General features: G+C 46.6%; 1 protein-coding gene across 2 annotated transcripts in view; it reads right to left on the bottom strand.

Moving 5' to 3' along the window:
- Positions 1-4744: 4744 nt before the first annotated feature.
- The window catches only part of C5 (complement C5), a 50741-nt gene continuing 34500 nt past the window's right edge, over positions 4745-20985 (bottom strand). For both annotated transcript variants that reach the window (XM_044440105.1, XM_044440106.1), the window contains 14 exons: positions 20353-20524; positions 19345-19550; positions 18752-18904; positions 17460-17522; positions 16598-16676; positions 14331-14403; positions 13509-13611; positions 11914-11988; positions 11042-11147; positions 10618-10704; positions 9792-9881; positions 8264-8347; positions 6929-7067; positions 4745-5308 (listed from right to left, as the gene is read on the bottom strand). In XM_044440105.1, coding sequence (XP_044296040.1) covers positions 5176-5308; positions 6929-7067; positions 8264-8347; positions 9792-9881; positions 10618-10704; positions 11042-11147; positions 11914-11988; positions 13509-13611; positions 14331-14403; positions 16598-16676; positions 17460-17522; positions 18752-18904; positions 19345-19550; positions 20353-20524 — 1563 coding nt within the window. In that variant the 3' untranslated portion in view covers positions 4745-5175. The remainder of the gene's footprint in view (positions 5309-6928; positions 7068-8263; positions 8348-9791; positions 9882-10617; positions 10705-11041; positions 11148-11913; positions 11989-13508; positions 13612-14330; positions 14404-16597; positions 16677-17459; positions 17523-18751; positions 18905-19344; positions 19551-20352; positions 20525-20985) is intronic.

The raw sequence follows: 20985 nt of genomic DNA, 5'->3' as shown, positions 1-20985 counted from the left end.
CGTCCGCGGGCGCGCTGGCCGTGGCGCTGTCGGGCTCGCCGGCGCCGCCGCCGCCGCATCGCCTCGGCTCGGCCATGCCGGCGCGGCGAGCCCGGCAGCGCCGTCCCCCGCGGGCAGCCCGGCTCCCCGGCGCAGGCTCCGGCCCCTCGCGCGCAGATCTGCCCCCGTGGAGAGGGGCTGCCGCGATCGCGCCCGGCGTCGCTTCGGAGAAGCGGCGACAGGAAATTACTGAACGGGCTCCAAATTCCCCGTGTGAAGGCACACAAAAGGTGCTCTCGCTTTCTCTCTCTCTCTCTCGCACATGCGCGCGCGCACACACACACACACGCACACGCAGGTCACGAAAGTCCAAGATAAGGATCAGAGAAGTGGAACTGTTGCTGGCTTCTTGGCCGATGATGCCTTTCACACCGTCTGAACGATTTCCCGTTTATTTTTCCATGTATGAGCAACCCCGGAACGTGGCTGTGGCACAAGGCAGGGCTGCAGCTGCAACTTCTGTGACTACACAAACCGTGTGCGTGTCTGTCTTTTCCTTCTGGCAAACCATTCCCGCACTGCAGTCTCCCGTTTTCCTCATCCCCATCCCTAGTAAAGCATTGCCCACATCTTTTTCGCTCTGGGGGCAAGAGGCAGCTGCGGGGGGGGGGGATCGGTCCAGGTGCGGGGGCTGCTAGCATGTGTCATTCTTTGCAGGTTGATCTTCAAGTCGGGCCAGGCTCCTCTTGCACCCAGGTCGCATATGCGCCTGATCCAGAGGTGTGTTCACATCGGTAGATGCTGGACTTCATATTCTTCTGGATCCCCCCCTCTGTGAGTGGCAATGGACCTTGCTTTGCTCGCTTCAAAACAGCTCTGGGGCCCCCCAGAGGCAGGACTACATAACGAAGAACTGGGCTTTCACTCAGGACCAAAACAATGCATCTATTTTTGCACGTGGCACTAGATTTTCAGGGAAGGGAGAAAATGAACCTCCAAGAGGCTGACTTGGAATGAAGACCACTGTGGCCCCCGTCTCTTTATTTCAGCAAGTGTCATGGACAGCAGGGTGGAGGGGCAGATCCGGAGTCCAAGCCCTAACCCTGCTTCCGGCCCTCCGCATTCTGCCAAGTGGGGCCCCAAGCTTCGGCCCCGAACTCTGCCCTAAGGACACCACGCCACCTGCACCTCTTCTTGGGTGGCAGGATTCTTATTTTCTGGATGCAAATTGCGATTGTGGTAGCTGTTGTTGCTACGGGCTGTCAAGTCATCTCTGACATACGGTGACCGTATGAACGACAGCCCTGCTTAACTGCTCGAAATTCAAGGTTGCGGCTTCCTCTATGGAGTTAATCCATCTCATAGCTGATCTTTCCTTTCTCCTTCTGCCGTCAGCCTTCCCTAGCATGACCGTTTTTCCCCAGAGAGCTTCTTAGGGCATACCCAAAGCAGCACAGCCTCCCTTTTGTCATTTTGGCTTCTCGGGAAAGTTCTGGGTTGCTTTGATCTAGGAGCCACTCGTTCGTTTTTCGGTTGGTCCAGGGATTTTCAAAGCTCTCCTCCAGCACATCAGTGGCTTTTCCCGTTAGCTTTTTCCACGGTCCAGCTTGCACATCCATACGTAGCCATCAGAAATACAACTTGCATGGCCTTGGCCTCCTGTGGAACATCCTTATCCTAAATTATCTTTTCTAGTTCCTTCATTGCTGCCCTTCCATATCTCAGTCTTCTTTGAATTTCCTGGCTGCAGTTTCCCTTTGAAATGATGACAGGGCCAAGGTATACAATTTCACAATTTCTATTCATTCATTATTACCAGAAAAGTTACATAATTCTTCTGTAGTTAGGATTTCTGTTTTCTTGTTATTCAGCCACAGTCGTGCCTTTGCACTTTCTTCTTTCAAAATATGGGATGTGGAGCGAGAGGTAGATGTCTGTTTATATAATCATTTGAGGACATGTGTATGAGCCTCTTTTCCTGATCATTTCAAACTTTCTCTCATCTAGAACAGAAAACATTTCAGCTTGTTTGGTTTGATTGGCCTGAAAAGGCCTTCAAAGAGCAGCTGCTAGCTAATCCACCCCAAGTAGCAAGAGACAGAGGAAAGCATTTCATTTAGCTGTGTTTTATTTTCTGGTTGCTGGGATTTCAGAGTTAATGCTTAGGAGAATAGATCCCTCTAGGATGTTGGACAGGTGTTCTGGAGACGTTATGATAAGCCTGCAGCCTTTTAATTTAAAGATGGAGGGCAGGGGAGGGCAGGGAAGACTGCATTGGGAGACAGTGTTGTCTATTCACCACAAGTCCATTTGATTTGGGAGGATTATTTATTAGGTTGATATCCTGCTTTTTTCTTATCACCAGCTCAAAGCAGCTTACATCATTCTCCTCCCCCTGCTTTCAGTCTCATCCCCACAGAACAATTCTGAGGCAGACTGGGCTGGGGGTTCTGTGATGGCCCCAAACCCCCCTAGCAGGCTCCATGGCCATGTGGAGACTAGAACCCAGCTCGTCAGAAGCCCAGCCCTGCACTCTGAACCCGTACACCACGCTGGCTCTCTACATGTTTAGAAGGGCTGCTAGTTAGACTGAACAGCTCTCTGTTCTGAGCATCCAGGTTCCTTCACTTCAGCTGCTATCCCGAGTGTAAAACCTCCGATGTATTTTTGTGCACATCTATCTAAATGTAGGCACATTGTACCCATTTCCCCAAATATACGCACTTCTGCATGCACTAAATAGAGGGCTGTTTTGCCCATTAGATCTGTTTTTCAGCACACATTTTCCTATTCACAGCTACGTTTATTTTAACCATTTTTGCATACATTTCCCCCAATCCTACACATTTTCCGGGCCTATTTTGATTTGCAAACAGCATTGCAAAATTTGGGAAAGCATGAATATTGCCGCAGGGTTGCGTTTCAGCTGATGCATGGGTCCAGGAAGTGCACATTTCATAAATTCATATTAAAGCATGATTCCTACAAATTCCTTAGCTGTTTAGTGCAAGGATGTTGACTGGGACCAGTTGGTGGGAATCTGTTTTGCCAGCTCTGAAAGGCAATGTTAGCTTCTGGCCTATTTCTGGGCATAATCCAGGATTTAGGGCTTGGGTACCTGAAGGAATCCCTGCTACTGCACCAAACTTGTTGAGGCATGTGGAAGTTGTTAAATGTCTGTTTCTGGAACCTGAGATAAGGCAGATATGTAAATCAGCATATAATTGGGGTGGGGGTCCTGGGGTCCTCTAGACCTCAGCCTTGGATCTTTTTGTTTTTCACATTGCCCCAGCTGCTTCTGCTTCTTTGGTTGGCATCACCAATCATTTTATTCTTGTTTTTAAACCACCTTGAAACTGTGGATATAAGGCTGTATGGACCATGTCAAAGCTGATAAATAAATGCAAAGAGAGAGAGAAAGAGAGAGAAGGAAATGACTGATTATCAAGGTGACCACAAACATCCCCCAAGGTGATTGTTGTTCCTTGGTAGCACAGAAAAGAACATGGCTAATTAACCAGCATCGAGATAAAACCAATGGAATTTGTGACCTTCCACACTTAAAACGCAACCTACTAGTCAAATTAGCTTGACCACACTGGGCTTTATCAGCCTCCAAACTTTGGCTCCTAAAAAAAACCCCCAAAAAATAAAGCAGCATGATGGGCCATCCTTGAGGGACATGTTCAGCATGATGGGCACTGGAGCAAGGTGGGCGCCCTCCTCTCCTCTCCATCCCTCTCTTGAAGATGCCCCTCTGTTGCAATACACCTCTCTAAGGGTAACTAGCACACTGTTTTGTCATGAAGTCACACATATTAAGTTCTATTTCTGGGCCAACCACATCCTGTTGCTGTTTCTGGGGTATCTGTCAGAGCTCACTAGAGGTGAGCTCAAGGGGATTTACCAGAGGAAATGGGGCAGCGATGGAAAGTACCAAAAACTTATCTTGAGTTTCAGCATGCAGTGCAGCCTGCAATCCTGCCTTCCTTTAGCAGGGAGGAAGCTCTATCGAACTCAGTGGGGCTTACTTCAGAGTAGACACGCAGGGACTTGCATTCACTTCTTCCCTTTTTTTCTTTCTTTTAAAAGGAGATTATAGCAAGCAGTCCATCTTTCATTGTACACAAAATTCTTCACCCTGTTGTAGCTGAAGAAATCAGTGGGAGACAGGTAACTAAATAATTGTCTCTAGGATGAAGATAAATTTTCCAGCAGTTTCTTGATAATGGTCCCCATTAACAATGGCAGTCACACAGCTTCTGCCTCCCCGATCCCTGGCAAACCATTCCTCCTTTTCTGTCTTGCTTCTCCAAGTGATAGTAGGAAGAGAAGCAAGCAGCCAACCTGGAACTCTTGTTCTTTCAGGGCATTGTGTGTTTGCCCAGTTGGGGTGAGAGGGTGGCTCCCACAATGACAACATCGCCATGTTGGAGAACATTCTGCAAAGTGCCCTTTTTCTAGCGGGAGTTGGAGGGGGCACAGGGAGAGAAAAACAATATTCTCTGGAGTGTCCTTAGAAAAATGTCTTGGAGTGTGTGGCAACACTGTGGGACAGAGTACTCTGCCTTACACCAAGCTGCAGCCCAAACTATTTAGAAGACTCCTCCTCAAAGGGAACCATGGATACCAAATTGGGGGTGGGGGGAGCAGCTTGGTCATGTGCGTGCACGGCACACACCCTGCAAGCAGAACTTAGTGCCGTGCTGATTGTTGAGCCAGGTCGGTGTTCTTATTTGCAAAAAAAAAAAAAAAAAACAGGAAGAAAGGTGATAACTTTTATTTGAGTGAAGAGGGTGAACAAGTGGAACAGAGGTGGGTTCTTGGTCAATTACTAGTCTGTAGCTGCCCTGTGGATTAATATATAATGCATCTGATATGAAATACCCAGATTCCAAGTCTTTGCCATACTCGTTGAGGCTCAGAACACTTTTCCTCTCCATCCTCTCTCTTTTGCTGTTTTCCACTTCGTGTTATTCCGTTTCAAAGATCTTTTCACAATCCTACCTTTAACTCACTGATTCATTCAAACACAGACTTCTCAGGTATTTCTTCCCCCTTCCCCTCTCAAAAGTGCTGTTTAGTATCCAATGAGGTCCAGCTATGAATACCAAGAAACGTCAGGGTAAAATTGCAGAAATGCAGGTTCCAGAGTTGCAGGTCATAAGCTGCTGGAGAACGCCGAACTGTCAGCACTCAACAGCCATTGATAAAAAGATCTTCTGCAAATTCTTCCATTGTCTCTATAAAGTCTTGGCAAGAATTGCAAGGTGAACTTTCCGAAGGCCACCATTCAATCCAAGTCATGGCATCTAAAGGATACTGGAATCTACAAAGGGAGGAGGAGAGCTTTTTTTGGTAAAGAAAAGGATGAAGAGGTTGCGGATTGCTGGAGGAATCACTAGTGACATGACGGGACACCTTTGAGATTCTTTTCTGCTGGTTCTTGAGAAAGGCCCCAGAAAGAGAATGGAAATCTTTCCAAGCAAAATGACATGTGATACTAAACACAGGGAGAGCTGCTAAAATGCAGCTTTCCAATGTGTCCTGGACTGAGGTTTTCTGCACCTCTGGCAACAATGCAGTGCAAGGAGAAAGGCACAGTATTGGTCAGAACCAATTACATCACACGTGGTGCAGGATGATGGGGAAATTAAACCCAGGACTGCCTTTTTTTAGGGCTATTATAAAATTTAGTTCCGCCCTGTAGAGGACAATTTTTTTTTCTTGTCTTTATATCTACCCAACCCCTTCCATCAGAAAAAAGAGATGATTTTGGAGGAACTGAAATGACTACATGAAATGATGTTTTGCACAATGCCAAAAGGAAGAATTTGGGCCATCTCGGAAGTCCTATTTTTCCTGTTGCTGTTCCACTGTTCCAAACACTGGTGCTATGAACTCACATTCTGCCAATAATATTCCCTGTCATAAGTACCACTGCAAGAAGACACCCGAATTTCTCGCCCGTATGGTTGGTTTCTACATACAAAGATTTTTTTTTTTTAATGCGAGAAAATCCTCTGCGGTAGACCCAGACTTTGCCATCCTTACAAAACTGACTACTAAAATCAATAACTGTGAAATGAAACTGGATAATGCAATCCAAGTTAAACATCTGCAATTAAAGTGCCCCTGGCTTTGGTTGGTCTGCTTTACATGCATGACTAGGCCTGGGCTCAACCTTCTCTCTGAACTCTGCAAACATTTGTGCTCTGATTCCCACCAGCAGAAGGGAATTCTGACATGCGATTCCAGCAGAAATCTTAAGAGTCGGAGATCAAAACTTCACAAGCCACACCAGCAAAAATACACCCCCATGGGGAAGAATCCTGGCTTGGAGCGCCAGCGGTCCACCCATGTGCTTTCCACTGCATGCACCATTCTGCTTTCTCCCTACCCTCCAACAAGTTTTCTGTGTCTCACTGCATTCCATTGCGGCTAAGACGCAGTCAGTTGTCACTGCACTGTTTGGACTTCCCACTCTTTTGAGGGTTTTTTCCTCCTCCTCAGGAAAGATTTGGTACTTCTGCAGACCCTGGTCCCCAACAAACTGGCCCCCAATGAACCTTCTGGTGGTTGAACATATGGGGCCAAACAGACAAACTCACTCCCCCCCCACACACACACACACCCCAGCGTGCCAAATAGCATCCCCTCGCATGCATGGAAGGGGCTTCATTCTGGCTACAGAAATGCCTATACCCACACAAACTTGGAAACAGAGAGAATGTTCCTCACAGAGACACTCAGCCAGGTGGCAAATGGTGGAACCCACAGGAAATCTGCCCCCTATGAGGGCCGTGGATGCAACCAAGCAGCAGAGTGCCGATGCTCGTTTCTGACACAGGGGCCTCTCTGCTAAAAGAATTGGCCCTTGGTGCCTCTGCACCATGCCCATGTGCATGGAAGGAAGGATGCCTGCGCATCCAAACGGCCGCTTGCTTACTTGGCGTTGATGCCTTCTCCTATCTTCAAGGCTTCCTTCCCCATGATCAGGTAATCCTCTCTTGGCTTCAGCTGGACACTCATGCAGGAGGTCTTTTTAATAAAGATGATTTCTGCATTCTTCTCCGCAAAAGTCTCCCCTGGAAGAGAAACAAACGAAGTTAGGAAGAACCAAAAGGCCGGCAGACGGAACCGTCTTTTCTTTCCCAGGAAGTCAACCTGGCTAAATGCACCTGCAAAAGGGAGAACCCGCAGCTTCGTGAATTTGCGTGTGTTGGCCTGAAGCCTAACGGCTGTTCTTGGGCCATGGAAGGGATGAGCTGGGGACAGAGGGGGTGAATCAGCAGCTGGGACACCACTGGGGAGGAGGGGAATGTCACAGCACACGCTCGCTGTTACCACTAATCCGTTTAATTTAAAATTCATTTTGCAGTCCATTGTGTATGCTCCTTGTAAAGCTTTTTGAGAACTGATGAAATACAAAACAGCATACACATGGCCTTAAATACAATTTATATTCTATTAAAGGGAGATGGGTGGGATGACAGGGAAGTCAGATTGGGACTAGGAAGCTCCAGGATCATGATCTTCACTCAGCCCAGAAGTTCATTGGTGGTCTTTAGGACAACCTCTAGATGTCAAAGACTTCAGCTCCCATGAGCCACAGTCAGCATGGTCAATGGCAGTTGTAATACTAAACACTGGGGAGCACGAAGTTGAAGAAAGCAGGGCTAGCATGAGGGGCCAGTGCTTGGGACAACCAGGTTCAGGGCAGTCCTCCAGTCACTGAAGCCCACAGCAGCCTTTGGGTCGGCCACCATGGCTCGGATGGTTGTTGTGTGGATAGAAGGGTAGAGGAGAAGAACCTCGTATATGAATGCACATTTGCTAAATCACTAGCTCTGTAACAGAAGCAAGCCACATGCTACAGGAGAAAACACAGGCCTTGTTAAGATTTTTGGACCTTTCTATCTCCAGCCAGTTTAGTTTTGATGGTTTCCACTGAGAAAGATAAATCCCGCACCAGTTTGTAGCCATTAAGAACATCTGGGACAGAGTAAGACTTCCTTTGGCTGCCAAAGGCCAGGGGCAGAATAAAGGGGAATGGAGGTGATCTCCCATCCTGCTCATAAGCCTCTACAGAAGAAAGACCCTGCAGCAGATAGACTCTGGCCCCATCCAGTGAGGTAACCTTACAGCTGGCTACAGAGGAGGGTTAGTCCGACTTAGAACAAGCTCACTGAAATCCACAGGACTTCTGCCCGCTGTTTTCTTAAAGGACTCAGCCTGGATCCAACCCAGCACCGTTTTGGGTTAGGAAAAGAAGCACACTCACCTCTTTTGTAGAGATCCAGGAGAATTGCAGTGTATTTAATGAAGCTTCCTTCTTCCCTCAAGGCCAGGATGTTCACTTTATAGACTGGAGGAGGAAAGGAAATATTGTTGCTGCTGCTGCTATTACCACTGTTCAATAATAGTGAGTACTGGACTGGGACTCAGGAGATCTGGGTTCTTGTCCCCCACTCAGCCATAAAGTTTTCACTGGGGGACTTTGGGTCTACTCTCCCTGACAGGGTTGGTGTGAAGGGGAAGATTATGTAATCCACGGGTTCTTTGCAAGAGGAAAAATAAGCAGGATTTAACTAGAATAAATAAATATTAAGCAATCGTTATTAACACAATTATTATTAACATGAGCCTGGAGGAATGTTGTCCATGGGGTTGCGATGGGTCGGACACAACTTTGCGACTAACAACAACAACATTAATGTTATTAATTATAATTAAGGTTAATATTAATAACTACCATTTAATTTAATTTAAAAATTATTTTTGCTACTACTAAGTCTGCTCCTGGGCAAGATTTTGTCCTTGGGTATATTCGTTTAAAACCAGATGTTCAAAAGGCTCTCCTTTTTTGCTGGGTCAGGACTGGGAGCTTTCTCCCCTGCCTCTTGCTATCGTTCATTTTCTCTAGGAGAGTTTGGCTGAGAAAGTCACCTAGGAAGTTTCTTGGCTAAGCTGGGACTACTAAATCATAATCCAAAACTCAAGCCCACACCATGACCCTGAAACAGTATTATATTTTATTTTTTTACAGGTGTATTTTAAGATTTGGAAGGCTACTGTGCTTTAAACCCATGAAACCCATGAAGGGTGTTTTCACTCTGCTGTTTTAATTGCTTAGTATCTCGTCATCACTTTTAATTCAGTCACTGGGTATGTTTGGTTTCAACTTGCATTTTAAAACAACCCTGGATAGATATTATAAAGGATGCCTTACAAAATACCTTAAACACAATAAAAGCCAGGATCACCTGCCGAGAAGGTTTGGCAGCCCTGGGTCTCAAACTAGAACATGTTAGATGTTTCAGACTACAACTCCCATCACTCCCAGCACCATAGCCATTGGAGAGGGAGAATGGGAGCGGTAGATATGGCGTCTGGGTGGTGCTTGGTTGTGGGTGACAGCACTGGGGTTTAGCAGGCAGATTGGAAGCCACCAGACTCCCCCTTGATCCATCTAGCCTAGCTTTGCTGACACTGGCTGGCAGTCAACACTCTCCAGGGATTTTCACAGCCTTGCCCCTGAATTTGGGGTCTTCTGCATGCAGAGCAAGGGCTTTGCCACGGATACTTGCTTTCTCAGAGAGCAACCCTACACTCCCTGGGTGAGCACCCACCATTGCTTTTATTCAGAGGTCCCATCAAAGTGATGCTACTTATAGCCTCATTTTTGGTCATGGCTTTGCAGGGAGCGGGGAAAAACCAGCCCACGACGGCTTGTGTCGCAGGTTCGGAGCTGCCGCACCACGACTGTTGTTTGGCCTGTATGCGGCATGCATCAGCTGCTCCCAGCTTACCGTATGCAATGTCATTCTGGCAAGCAGCTTCCTTCCGTGAATCGCTGCTTATTAATCGGTCCAGCCTGGTTTGCATGCGCCCACATTCCGCTGTGAATGGGGAAAATAACAGAGAATTAATGAAAACTGGATCACCTTTTCCAAGTTCCAAGACAGGGCCATGACTAGAAAGAGCGAGGCCCAAGTTCAAATGCTGACGCAGCTGTGAAACCCAATGGACATAAATTAAATGTGGTTTGGACTTCGAAAGAAGGAGCTGTATGAACTCGTGCCCTGAGAGGAAGGTCCAAACTCAGGGAGATGCTGAGAGACATAAGCCTGATGAAGAATTCACGAGCTTGTACCCTATGCTGTGATCTTTGATATGGCTTAATGCAGCTGTTATCTTAATATGGATTTTAGAAGTCTAAAATCTAGAGTCTCTGCTGTGGCGCCCAGATGCTGGAATGTACTTCCCAGAGAGGTACACCTGGCACCGAGCTTATACTCTTTTCCGTGCCAGGGCAAAACTTTTTTATTTATTTTATTTAAATGGTATTTTAAAATTTAACAACTTTTAACCTTCAGTCGCTCTGTTTTGTGATTTGTTTTGTTCTGTTTAAATAATTTATTAGCAATTGTTGTTTAATTGTTCTTTTAAATTTTGTAAGCCGTCCTGAGATTATTGTATAATAGGATGGCATACAAAAGGTTTTAAATAAATAAATAAATAAATAAATAAATAAATAAATAAATAAATAAATATGGCTGCCATTCTAAACACACTTGTCTGGCACAAAGTCCCATTGTAATCAGTGGGAGGTTACTCCTGAGTAGACATGTTTACCTTCCATGCATTTGCATTCGCTGCCTTCACACAGTCTTACAAGTGAGTCTTCTCCATAAGCATTGTAAAATATGGTGCATCGTTTATCTGTGGAAAGAAAATAAATTTACAATGTCAGGAAACAAGAGTGCAGTGGATGTTCTTTTAAACCAGGATCTTCAGGAGAATACAAGGCAAGTACAATTGAGAAATAGATATTCTATTGTCCCCTTTCCCCATTTATTTCCAGATACCACCTTTCACAACCTCCAAGTTAATGGTCGGTCCTTTCCAAGTGCCCAAACAGTATTTTGGGCAGCTGTAGCTAGTTTGCCACCCACTTTTATGGAAGCTTCCAGCTTAGAAAGTTGTCAAAACTCAGGCTTCATTTTTAAAAGCGGGGTTTAAAATAAGTGGAGGAAATGAGCAAGAACCGACTCCTTACCAGGAGTGTGATATTCATACACAGTGAATGTTCCTGGGCTTGGCATTCCAACGCGGAATAGTTCAGTTACTCGGAAACCGATACACAGGAAAGTGCTTCCTGGAACCTATTGGAGTAAGGCAGGTTGGGCTCAACATAAGGTGCTCTCTCACTTCGAGGTGACTTTGTCTTGTCTTGTATTCTCTTTGCACTGAAGGGCCTTAGGTCTTGAGTTCGTTAACACATCAGCATGGCTGGAATTCAGCGTGAGTTTAGCCCACTGCAAAAATTCTGCAGCATTTCTGGTTCATGCGAATCTCTGTTGCATGACCAAGATATGGTACAAAGCTGGGCTGATTGTGCTCCCTGATTCTTCACAGGCACTGAAGAATAATTTGATAAGGAGTGCCGTGTTGAATACCTAAACATCACAGAAGATCCAGCTCCTTTCCTTTCCATCAAATGCAATCAGAGAGGGCTATCATTTGTTCAGGCTGAGGAGTGTAGGAAAATGTTTAATCAGTTTCCATACCTCCCTGTCATTTTCCTGCTCCATGTTGCTTGAAGATAAAGATAAAGCTACACGCACAGATTTTTTTTAAAAATCACATAGGGACAGAGTTAAAGACTCTTTTTCTTGCCTGAACAAATGGGTGCGCACAGACACACATATCCCCCCCACCATATACACACATAGAGAAATGTATGTAACATATACCAGTTGCACAAATCACCAACCCTGATCCCTGGAGTATGACTTGGGTTACAAAGGTACAGAAATTTGATAGACTGAAAGACTGGTTTTAAAGGAGAAACCATAAGCAGCCCCAGAAAGACGGGAGGGGGGTGGCAATGGGTCAAAAGTTGCACAGTTAACACGTGTGACAACCTACCGAATCTAACTGCACCACAACATGTCCGTCTTTTACCTCATAATCTGAGATAAGATGGTCGACGTTATTTGCAAGCTGTGATGGAGGAGGAGGAGGAAGAATTGTTAACCCATTGGGAATCATCACTGTCACTTCCTAACAAATCATCCCAAAATCTACCAACAGATCTTGCAATCCAGTCGTCAACCTAAAAGTCATATCAACATGCATTTTCAATGATGTTATTTTTGGCAAAGGGCAAGGGAAGAGCAACTCCATGGTCCGTAGGCAGGATTCATTGGATTCCCAGATGGAGAGATGGACTTGTTCAGTCACAAAGTCATGCCCGCCTCTTCGTGACCCCATGGACAACATTCCCCAGAATACACCCAACCCCACACCCACCTCCCCAGTGACCCCATCCAGCTACCACAACCTCTGCCGTCCCCTTCTCCTTTTGCCCTCCATCGTTCCCAGCATCAGAGTCTTTTCCAGTGAGTCCTTCCCTCTCATTAGGTGGCCAAAGTACTTGAGCTTCAGGAAACAAAGCCCCAAATTTGGAGGAGGGAAGCTATGTGCAGATCCCCTCTCATGGACAACGTGGAAAGAACCAGTGGGCTGTGTCTCCAAGGTAGGGAAAGAAACCTCAGGGAAGGGACCAGGCGGGTATTCTGGGCCAGAGAGAGGCGGCAATTAGGCTGCTGGGATACAAGGTATCTGGAAGGTGCTCTGGTCTCCATCCTTTCCTTTCTGAAGCACTGCAGCTGGATGGTTGCAGCTGCTAAAACTTGCAGTGTAGTTAACTCCATCCTATTTCCACACCATATCTTTGTGTACACAATTTTTCCTAACAAATGTGTACAGTTTTCCTTAATGTAAACCTTTTCCTGTAACAGTTTCCTCTAATCCGCATTTTATTGTGCCCCAGGATGGTGAAACGACCGGCCTGGAGAACAAACCTCAAAGGCCATGCCAGTTCCTTCATTCCTCCTCCCACAACTACCGTTTGTGTTCCTCAGCATTTGTACAGTTTCTTCCCCCATTCTAAGAAGAAATGCTTTGCCTAAGGCTCAGTTGTTGTTGTTTATTAATTTTATTTGCATCCCACTTTTTTAAGAATTCAAGGCGGCTTATCTCATTCTCCTCCTGCTGCTCTCAATCTTATTCCTACAACAACAACAACCCTGTGAGGCAGGCTGGGCTGAGAAGTCCAGCCCAAAGCCACCCAGTGGGCTCCATGGCTGAGCGGGGACTAGAACCCAGGCCTCCTGAGTCTCAGCCCTGTGCTCTTCACCACTATGCCACACTGGCTCTCCTGGCAGTCACTGGCAGAAACAGCCTTAACCTCAAACGCATTTTCGCCCTGGCCACTGCCCACCAGCGGAATTGAGAGCACCTCAGAATTTCTCCCAAACAGAGTTTAGTCCCTGGGCTGCACTCATTGCATGCAATCTTTGAGACAAGGGCTGGGCTGCAAAATTCGGAGCTGCACGCAGCCTAAGAGAGAACTGCTCTCTTATCCACATGTTTCTCGGGGAGTGCAAATTATGTCCGTTTGCTTAAACGAGTACACCAAATAAAAGACTCCTCCCATCCCTCGTGACCATCTTACTTACCATAGATAAGTCTTCGAGGTTTGCTTCCAGTCCAGTGACCAGAGATATGTCCATCACCGCATGGGAGGAGCTGGACCGTGGTTCCAACCTATGTGGCCTGTACCTGCACAGAGTAAAAAAAAACAGAAGTGGAAAGGAGCCCGTGCGATAGAAGGGCTGCTGCTTGCTACGGCTTTGCACCTCAGTGGAAACTTAAGTTGTGGGGGAGAGAAAAAAGATCAGTGAACTTGCTGCAAAGCAGGTGCAGCCTTTCCCCCCCAAAATCTCGCCTTTGCTTGCTTCTTTGCCTCGAAGCCAAGAAACCTCTTGACAGCTTTGTCTTCTGTGAGCTGCCCAGAGGAACCGAGGGTGGGGGTGGATATGGAACCTCCTCCGGGGCAACGTCAGGGGGCGCTTGCTGTCAGGGGGCACCCACTGGTGCTCACTGCCAGACTGAGTTGGTGTTGTGTGCAAATGCACCCATGATCGTTAAACTGGTGTCCGACTGGACAGCCCTTCAAGCTGAGGCCATCCTCTATGAATCAGGTTGTGGGGCCACCTGTCTGAAATGTCTTCAGTTTTCTCTAATGCCCATGGGAGATTATGCTAGGGAAAACAGAGCACCTCCTACTGACCACAGCGGGTAGCTACAAGATTTCATCATGGCAGGGAAGCGGTCTTGGCCATGCTCAGAGAGAGCTGCAGTGTCAGAGGCAGGAATGCGCCAAAGTGCAGGGCAGTGTTGTTAAAAATTGACAAATGCAAAATTCAACATTTCTGTACTTTCCCTCCGATGTTCCGAATAACCGGAACGCAGAGATTGTCTCTATGCTCCAGACTTACTTTGCACAGGCAGTTAACAGTTTGGCTTCGCTTTGGAATCCGAAGTAAGCATCCATTGACTGGTAACGCATTTCTGCACATGCAAGAGAAAGAGTTCTTTACGGAGGTATTCAGGACCAGCCTGCGAGTAGAAAATTCAGAGGCTGCAACAATGAATCCTCGTTCTGTCTATTCAGCTTGTCCTGGCCTTGCTAGAAGACTCCTCCTTGGAGGAAGCACTGGGAGACAACAAGCAATCCACCACGAGAGTGGGTAGGATCTGCCTGTGGACCGAGAGAGGTGCCGGCGTTTGGGTGGCCAGCATGGCAGCATCACCTGTGGAAGACACCTGTGGACAGGGAAGGCCCTGAGCCCACACAGGTGATGTTCCTCGAAGGAACAGGAACAAAGGAGGAGTACCAGACTGAGCCGGAGGCTTCCTTGTGAGAAGAAGTCTACTTATACATGGAGGCCCTGCTCACAGGGCGGACCTCTGATAGCCTCCGAATAAACCCCTGAATATGGTTTTCCTTGGGTTGAACTCTGGACTGATTCCTGAGCAGGAGTGAACTCCGATTTTCTTTCTGCCTGAGCTTTGCCATTTTTGCACCCGTGGCGCCTGCCTGTGATCAGTGCTGCCGAGACCTTGCTTTTTGCCTGATCCCTGTTTATACTGACCATCTTGGAACTGTAAAAGCCTTGAACCCACAGCCACTAGGCTCAGGCTGTGGACATGTGATGTACCCAGAGGCATTAATTCTTTTGTTATTAGCTGCGGCTTCATCCCCAAATGGCATGGGTTGTCCTTGTTACCCCTTACTCCTCTGGCCAAAAACACCAAGGCCAGTGTCAAGGGCCCCATGGATGCCTACAGAGCACTTTGGGGTCACTGTCACTGGCTGGGTACCCCTTGTCACAATCACAATTTGTGGTTCCCCCCCGCCATTTCACCCCCTAGGGATTGCAGTCTCCTGACTGACAGTCAGTTTTCATTATCTCAGTTTTGACAGCCAATGATAGTTCTTTTTGTTTTTTGTTTTACTTTGCTTACTCTTGACAGTGCTGGAGGAGACTCCTGCAAGTCCCTTGGACCGCAAGGCGATCAAACTGGTCAGTCCGAGAGAAGATCAACCCTGACTGCTCTTCAGAAGACCAGATACTGAAGATGAAGCTCAAATACTTTGGCCACCTAATGAGAAGGAGGAACTCCCTGGAGAAGACCCTGATGCTGGGAACAATTGAGGGCAAAAGAAGAAGGGGATGGCAGAGGATGAGGTGGCCAGATGGAGTCACTGAGGCAGCTGGTGTGAGCTTAAGTGGACTCCGGGGGATGGTGGAGGACAGGAGAGCCTGGAGAAATGTTGTCCATGGGGTCATGATGGATCGGACATGACTTTGCAACTAGCAAACACAACTCCTCTTGACAGCTGTCAAAAAATGATCTTTGCTTAAGAATGAGGCCCTGAAGTTCACAATGAGATTTTTAAAGCCACTAACATCACCGAAACTCAAAAGTCTAGGCAGTTTATAAAGGGGATTGTTGTTGTCATTTGCAAATACCTGAGAAATGATGGTATCAAAGCTACATTAGAGCTACCAAATGTCTGGTGTAGATGCTCAGATAAACTAGATATGAACAAATATGTTTCACTTTCTATAACGATCTGCATTTTTCAAGCACAAGGCTCTTCTAACTTTCACTTCTCTTCACAATTTTTAAGAAAAGGTCACCATGAAAATGCAAGCCTCCTTTGGTATGCCTGTTTGCACACATGAACACACACATTTAAAATACATTTTTTCAAGTCATTTCCCCATCTACACAATCTTGTTTGCTAGTTTCCCTAATGTACACTTCTATAGAACGGCATTGGAAATGTCAGAACAGTTGTGTGTATTCATTCAGAAACTGCAAATCAGAGTGGTTTGAGCCAACTGAATTTCTTCCCCCTGCCCTTTTGCTGTGTGAATAAGTTTTATTCGTGTCTTTATTACATTTCTATACTACCCCACAGTCAAAACTCTCTGGGTGGTTTATACAATTATTTTGTAGCTTCTAAAAAGAATGGAGAGACCAAAACTGGAATGAATCATGCCAGTGAGTATGGTTAAATGAGAGCTCAGAGACCCTAACCACACTTATTGACCCTCAGAGTCATAGCTAGAAGGCCACTGTCTTGTCACAGGACAACAGACCCACGGCACTTTCCCAATCTCTGGTCAAAGCCCTTCACCATCTTTTCTCCAGAGACTGCTTTCAACGCATTTTAAATTGGTTAATTTCTTACCAGGTGCCTTTATATCAATCTTCAGCTCAAAGCTACAATCATCTTCAGAGGTACTGCTCTTATAATACACGGTCCTCAGCTGTATATATTCAAAATTTAAAGGAAAGGGTTAAATTGATTTTTAAGCAGTTTTGAACAAAGCAGCTTCCAATTTAGCTGCAGACAAGAGAGTCTTATTAGAGTCTTTGTAACTTGTGCCAATAATAAGCAAGGGGGTCCTAGATTAAATCAAGCCAGAACTTGCCCTGGAAGCAAAAATGGTGAAACTGAAGCTCATCATGAGAAGGCGAGATGTCCTGGAGAGGACAAGCATGCTAGGGAAAGTCAAAAGCAGGAGAAAAAGAGGAATCCCAACTAGGAGATGGATGGATTCCCTACAGGAAAAGCCAGCCTTGAGCTTATGAGAGCTGAGCAAGGCTGTCAGGGATATTCTGGCTGTCAGGGATATTCTGGATATTTACCACAAATCCAAAATGACTTGATGGCAACTAACACCACCAACAACCAGCCTAACTAGTAGCAAAAGTTCAGACAACCACCCACGTTCTCATTTTCCTGCTTGCTTTGAACCCATTTCACACAATGTAGAGTGCATCAGCCAGCCAGGCCCAAAACTGTTGCAGAGATAAGTTTGTTGTGTTATTTATGGAAACAGAAATAGCAAGAATTCCTCATTTTCTTGTCTGCTTGGTGACGTGTGACTTCTAACATGACTTAAAAAATTTAAAAGCGTATTCTATAGGAGGATAAAGGAGTGGTGTCAAATAGCAGGAAGAAAAGGCAGACTAAATCTCTTCCAATTGTGTGGATACGGAGATTTAATTTAATGCAAGCAGTAAGCCAAGAGGCTCTATTTACTTACATTCACGATAGCTAATCCGGTGTTGCTGCCTGTACGGACCTCGATGTCATCATCCAAAGGAGCCTGGATGCAGAAAGAAACACGGGGAATTGACACCAATGCAAATTCCTGTGATAATAAGCTTCTCATCACACAGTGACAAAGAGTGGTGCTCCGCATCAGTATTTTTCAGCTACAAAAACAGGGCTAGAGAAGACAGAGTTTGCAGCAGAGCAGGAGAAATGGATAAGAGAAGGAAGGGAAAAGAGATTGGGCAGGAGGAAGGAAGGATCGTGAGAATACCTCCCTTCTCCTCTGACATTTCACAAGGAAAATCACCCAAGTGGTTCAGTAGGTACCTTGTCTACAGAGGACCTCATGTCCAACCTCCATCAGATCTGAAAAAGATCTTTCTCTGTCAGAGACTAGGTGAAGATCCCCTACCAGTTTGCCCAAGCTTTCCCTTCTTCGGTATTGCATTTCATAACAGAGTATCGTTTCAAGGATATTGGACCAGGACGGGGAAAGATGGCTGCCCCATGGCTAAATTGGTTTTGAAAAGGGGCTGTTCAGACACTTCCTAAATGATCATGATGACAAAAGATGTGTGTGCAAGTCTGTCTGTCTGTCAGCACCATAGTTTCAATCTAGACACAAACCTGGCATGTATAATAAGGAGGTCACAGGGTATTGGACCTCAGGGTTGTTTGGTTGTTGTTGTTTTAATGCATTCGTTGATTTTAATGAGGCTGTACGTGTAAGGTGTGCAGTGTCAGCTTCAGTCACTAGGTGTCGGACCTCCCTGACCAGTGCACAGCTTTGCAGTTGCTACTCTATGAAGCCAGGAAGAAGCAATTTCAAGAGTGATATACCTGCCCCATCGCTGGGCTCCACGGGAACCGAGTGGACCACCGTCCTCACCAGGGGGCTATGGGACTGCACCCTGGCAGAGTCCCGGCCACAGCGCTATGCACTGGGGTGTTATCACCCCGTGTTCCTCACATGGGGTGGCCATAATGCATCCAAAATCAGGGAGCTGCCCAACTTTGCTTGCAGTTCATTTGTGCAAAGTTGGGGTTTATTTGCTAATTTACTCTTAAATTCACGATTCTCCGGCTCCAAATGTTCATTCTCCCATCCAAATTTTTCAGTCCTTTCCTCTAAGGCACTCGGGTTGGTCTCCAAACTTCTAGAACTCAGCAAGGATGCAAAGTGCTCCGACCGAGATTTTCAAGGAAGACACAAAGAGCATTTCATAAGTCTTGCCCTCTCCCCTCCTTTTTATCTTTCTTGATTATAATCCACCCACTCACTTCCACAGGCTTGCCGATGTAATTGCCTCTGGTAAGCCGGTAGTGATGGAAGTCACCATGATAGCTGTAGGCTGTTTTGATGCTCATGTCCAGGTCCAGCCGTTTAGTAAGGACGGAATATTCAGTCAGGGCTTCCAGAGCATTGAGGGTATCCTGTCAGAATTCAGTTAGAAAAACCGAAAGCAAATTACAAATGCAAGAGGAATCAAGTTTACTCAAGGTATTTAGGCAGAACACTTCCATTTATTGCTCTGTGGTGGGGGCTGCTGAGGGGTGGCACCTTCCCCAGGCTTTACTTCTTCCTCCAGAAATAACCTGCGCTTTGTTTAGTATGACTGGACACTGAAATCCTGCTCAGGGGGAAGCACTATAAAATATATATTTAAATATAAATGCATGTGCATGCAAATACTGGAGCTTCCTGAGAAAGAGGATTTGTGCCAACACCAAGAAGGCCCTGCGCCATGTCCCAACCAGACATGACTTTGAAGGTAAATGGATTATAGGAAAAACCTCAGACAAGAACCATAGTTGATAATCTCCTGATGGGGAAGAAAAGGGACTTTGAAATTAATTCTTTGGAAGCGATGTACCTGCGTGGAATAAAATCCACCTCCGTATCTCTGTTGCTCTGATAGCCATCGTATGATCGGATTGGCATATGCCTTGTCTCCTTGAAGCAGAGTAGTGAGCGAGGCATAGGCTGTGGTTTCAACCATCCTGGCGGTCTCCTTGGAGGGAGTGGCTTGATCCAACTTGCTGGACGATTCTTTCCAGAAGCGATACATAGGAGGGCCCACTATAAAAGCAATGGAGACCGAGAGTGACCAAATAAAGCAGAGTTACATCGAGGCAAAGCTGGGCAAGCCACACTCTGCCCTCACCCACTGGCAGGGAACCCTGGGGGCTCCAGGAGACTGCCTCCCTCGACTACCAGGAGATGTATCAGCCTAGTCCCATCCTCCCATGTTGCCTTGTGATCCAGAAGTGCCCCTACTGGAGTTTAGGCTGCGCCTACATTGGATAGCACATGACACGGGATTGCCCTGACACCTCAGATGCAAAGGGAAGTGCCCACAGGTCTCTGCCATCATCCAAGGGAAGGAAGGCCACGAGGAGGCTGCTGGGCTACCCCACCTGACAAGGGGAAGTCCACCCTTAGCCCATCCACCAGGCAGGGAAGGCACCGCTTTGGGACGCTCGGCCTGCTCTCTACCAGCACGAACAGACAGCGGCAATGGCAAGCAGCCTTAGGCTTTGAAGAATTTGCTTGGAAAATATTTCGGATGGAGTCTGTGTGTATTCAGCTGTGTTTGGAGTGCTGCACCAGAGATGCTGCCATGGACTTTCTAACGGGCTCCACATCTGCCACAGCTCAGTGCCAGACAGGCACAGTATGATCCCCTCCATGCTTGGAATGGCTGCGTTTCCAGGATTCACAGGAACTTGATTCAGTTTGGCTTTCTGATAGGGAGGCTGCAAATGCTGCGTCCCTTTGCAGGAAGAATTTGATATTTAAAATGTGGGAGAAAGTGAAGCTGACAGGTTTGTCTCTTCTGTAGACCCCATGGTTTGCAAAAAGAACATGGGTCAACCTTTACCTTTCACAAGGGCTTCCTTCTTCAGCAAACTGTAAGCTGTTCGTGCACCAGCTTGGTTGAAGTTTGTTAGAGTTAGCGCATAAGTAACGATGGCCAAGGAAAATGTGCTTTGTGCAGACTTGAAATGTTGCAGCAAATAATTTGCTGCTTTATTTTTAGCATCTTCAATTTTCTGCAAAGGAAAACAGAAAATGGGTTTGTTTTTCTGGTGATTAAGGAGCTCAGCATGCCCCACCAACATTTGATTCTCACAACTAAAGCTGCTAAAGTTAAAGCCAGCGTGAGAAACCCACAGTGCTCTGACCAAGTTCAGACTGTCTGTGCTCTCTGCTAAGGGCACCGAGATCTCCACTGTGGCCCACACCAGTTCCTGAAGGCCCTGAAAGTGGAACAGGCTCAGAAGAGCAGCAACAGGCTGAGCTAGTCTTGAACTTGTCCCTATTCTGATGTGAAAGGTGAGGGCCAGCTAATGCCAACTCACGAAGGAAGGAAGGAAGGAAGGAAGGAAGGGAGGGAGGGAGGGAGGGAGGGAGGGAGGGAGGGAGGGAATGTGTTGCACAGGAGGCTGGGGACATTGGTGTCTCTGGTGCTTCTCCACCGTTCCACTGTCTTCTCCAGCTTTGCAGGAGCCAT

Source organism: Varanus komodoensis, unplaced genomic scaffold, assembly GCF_004798865.1.
Source record: "Varanus komodoensis strain SLA01 unplaced genomic scaffold, ASM479886v1 scaffold36, whole genome shotgun sequence".
In the NCBI taxonomy this organism is placed as follows: domain Eukaryota; kingdom Metazoa; phylum Chordata; class Lepidosauria; order Squamata; family Varanidae; genus Varanus; species Varanus komodoensis.
The sequence above is the reverse complement of the archived record's forward strand: the minus strand, read 5'-3'. Positions and strand labels throughout refer to the sequence as shown.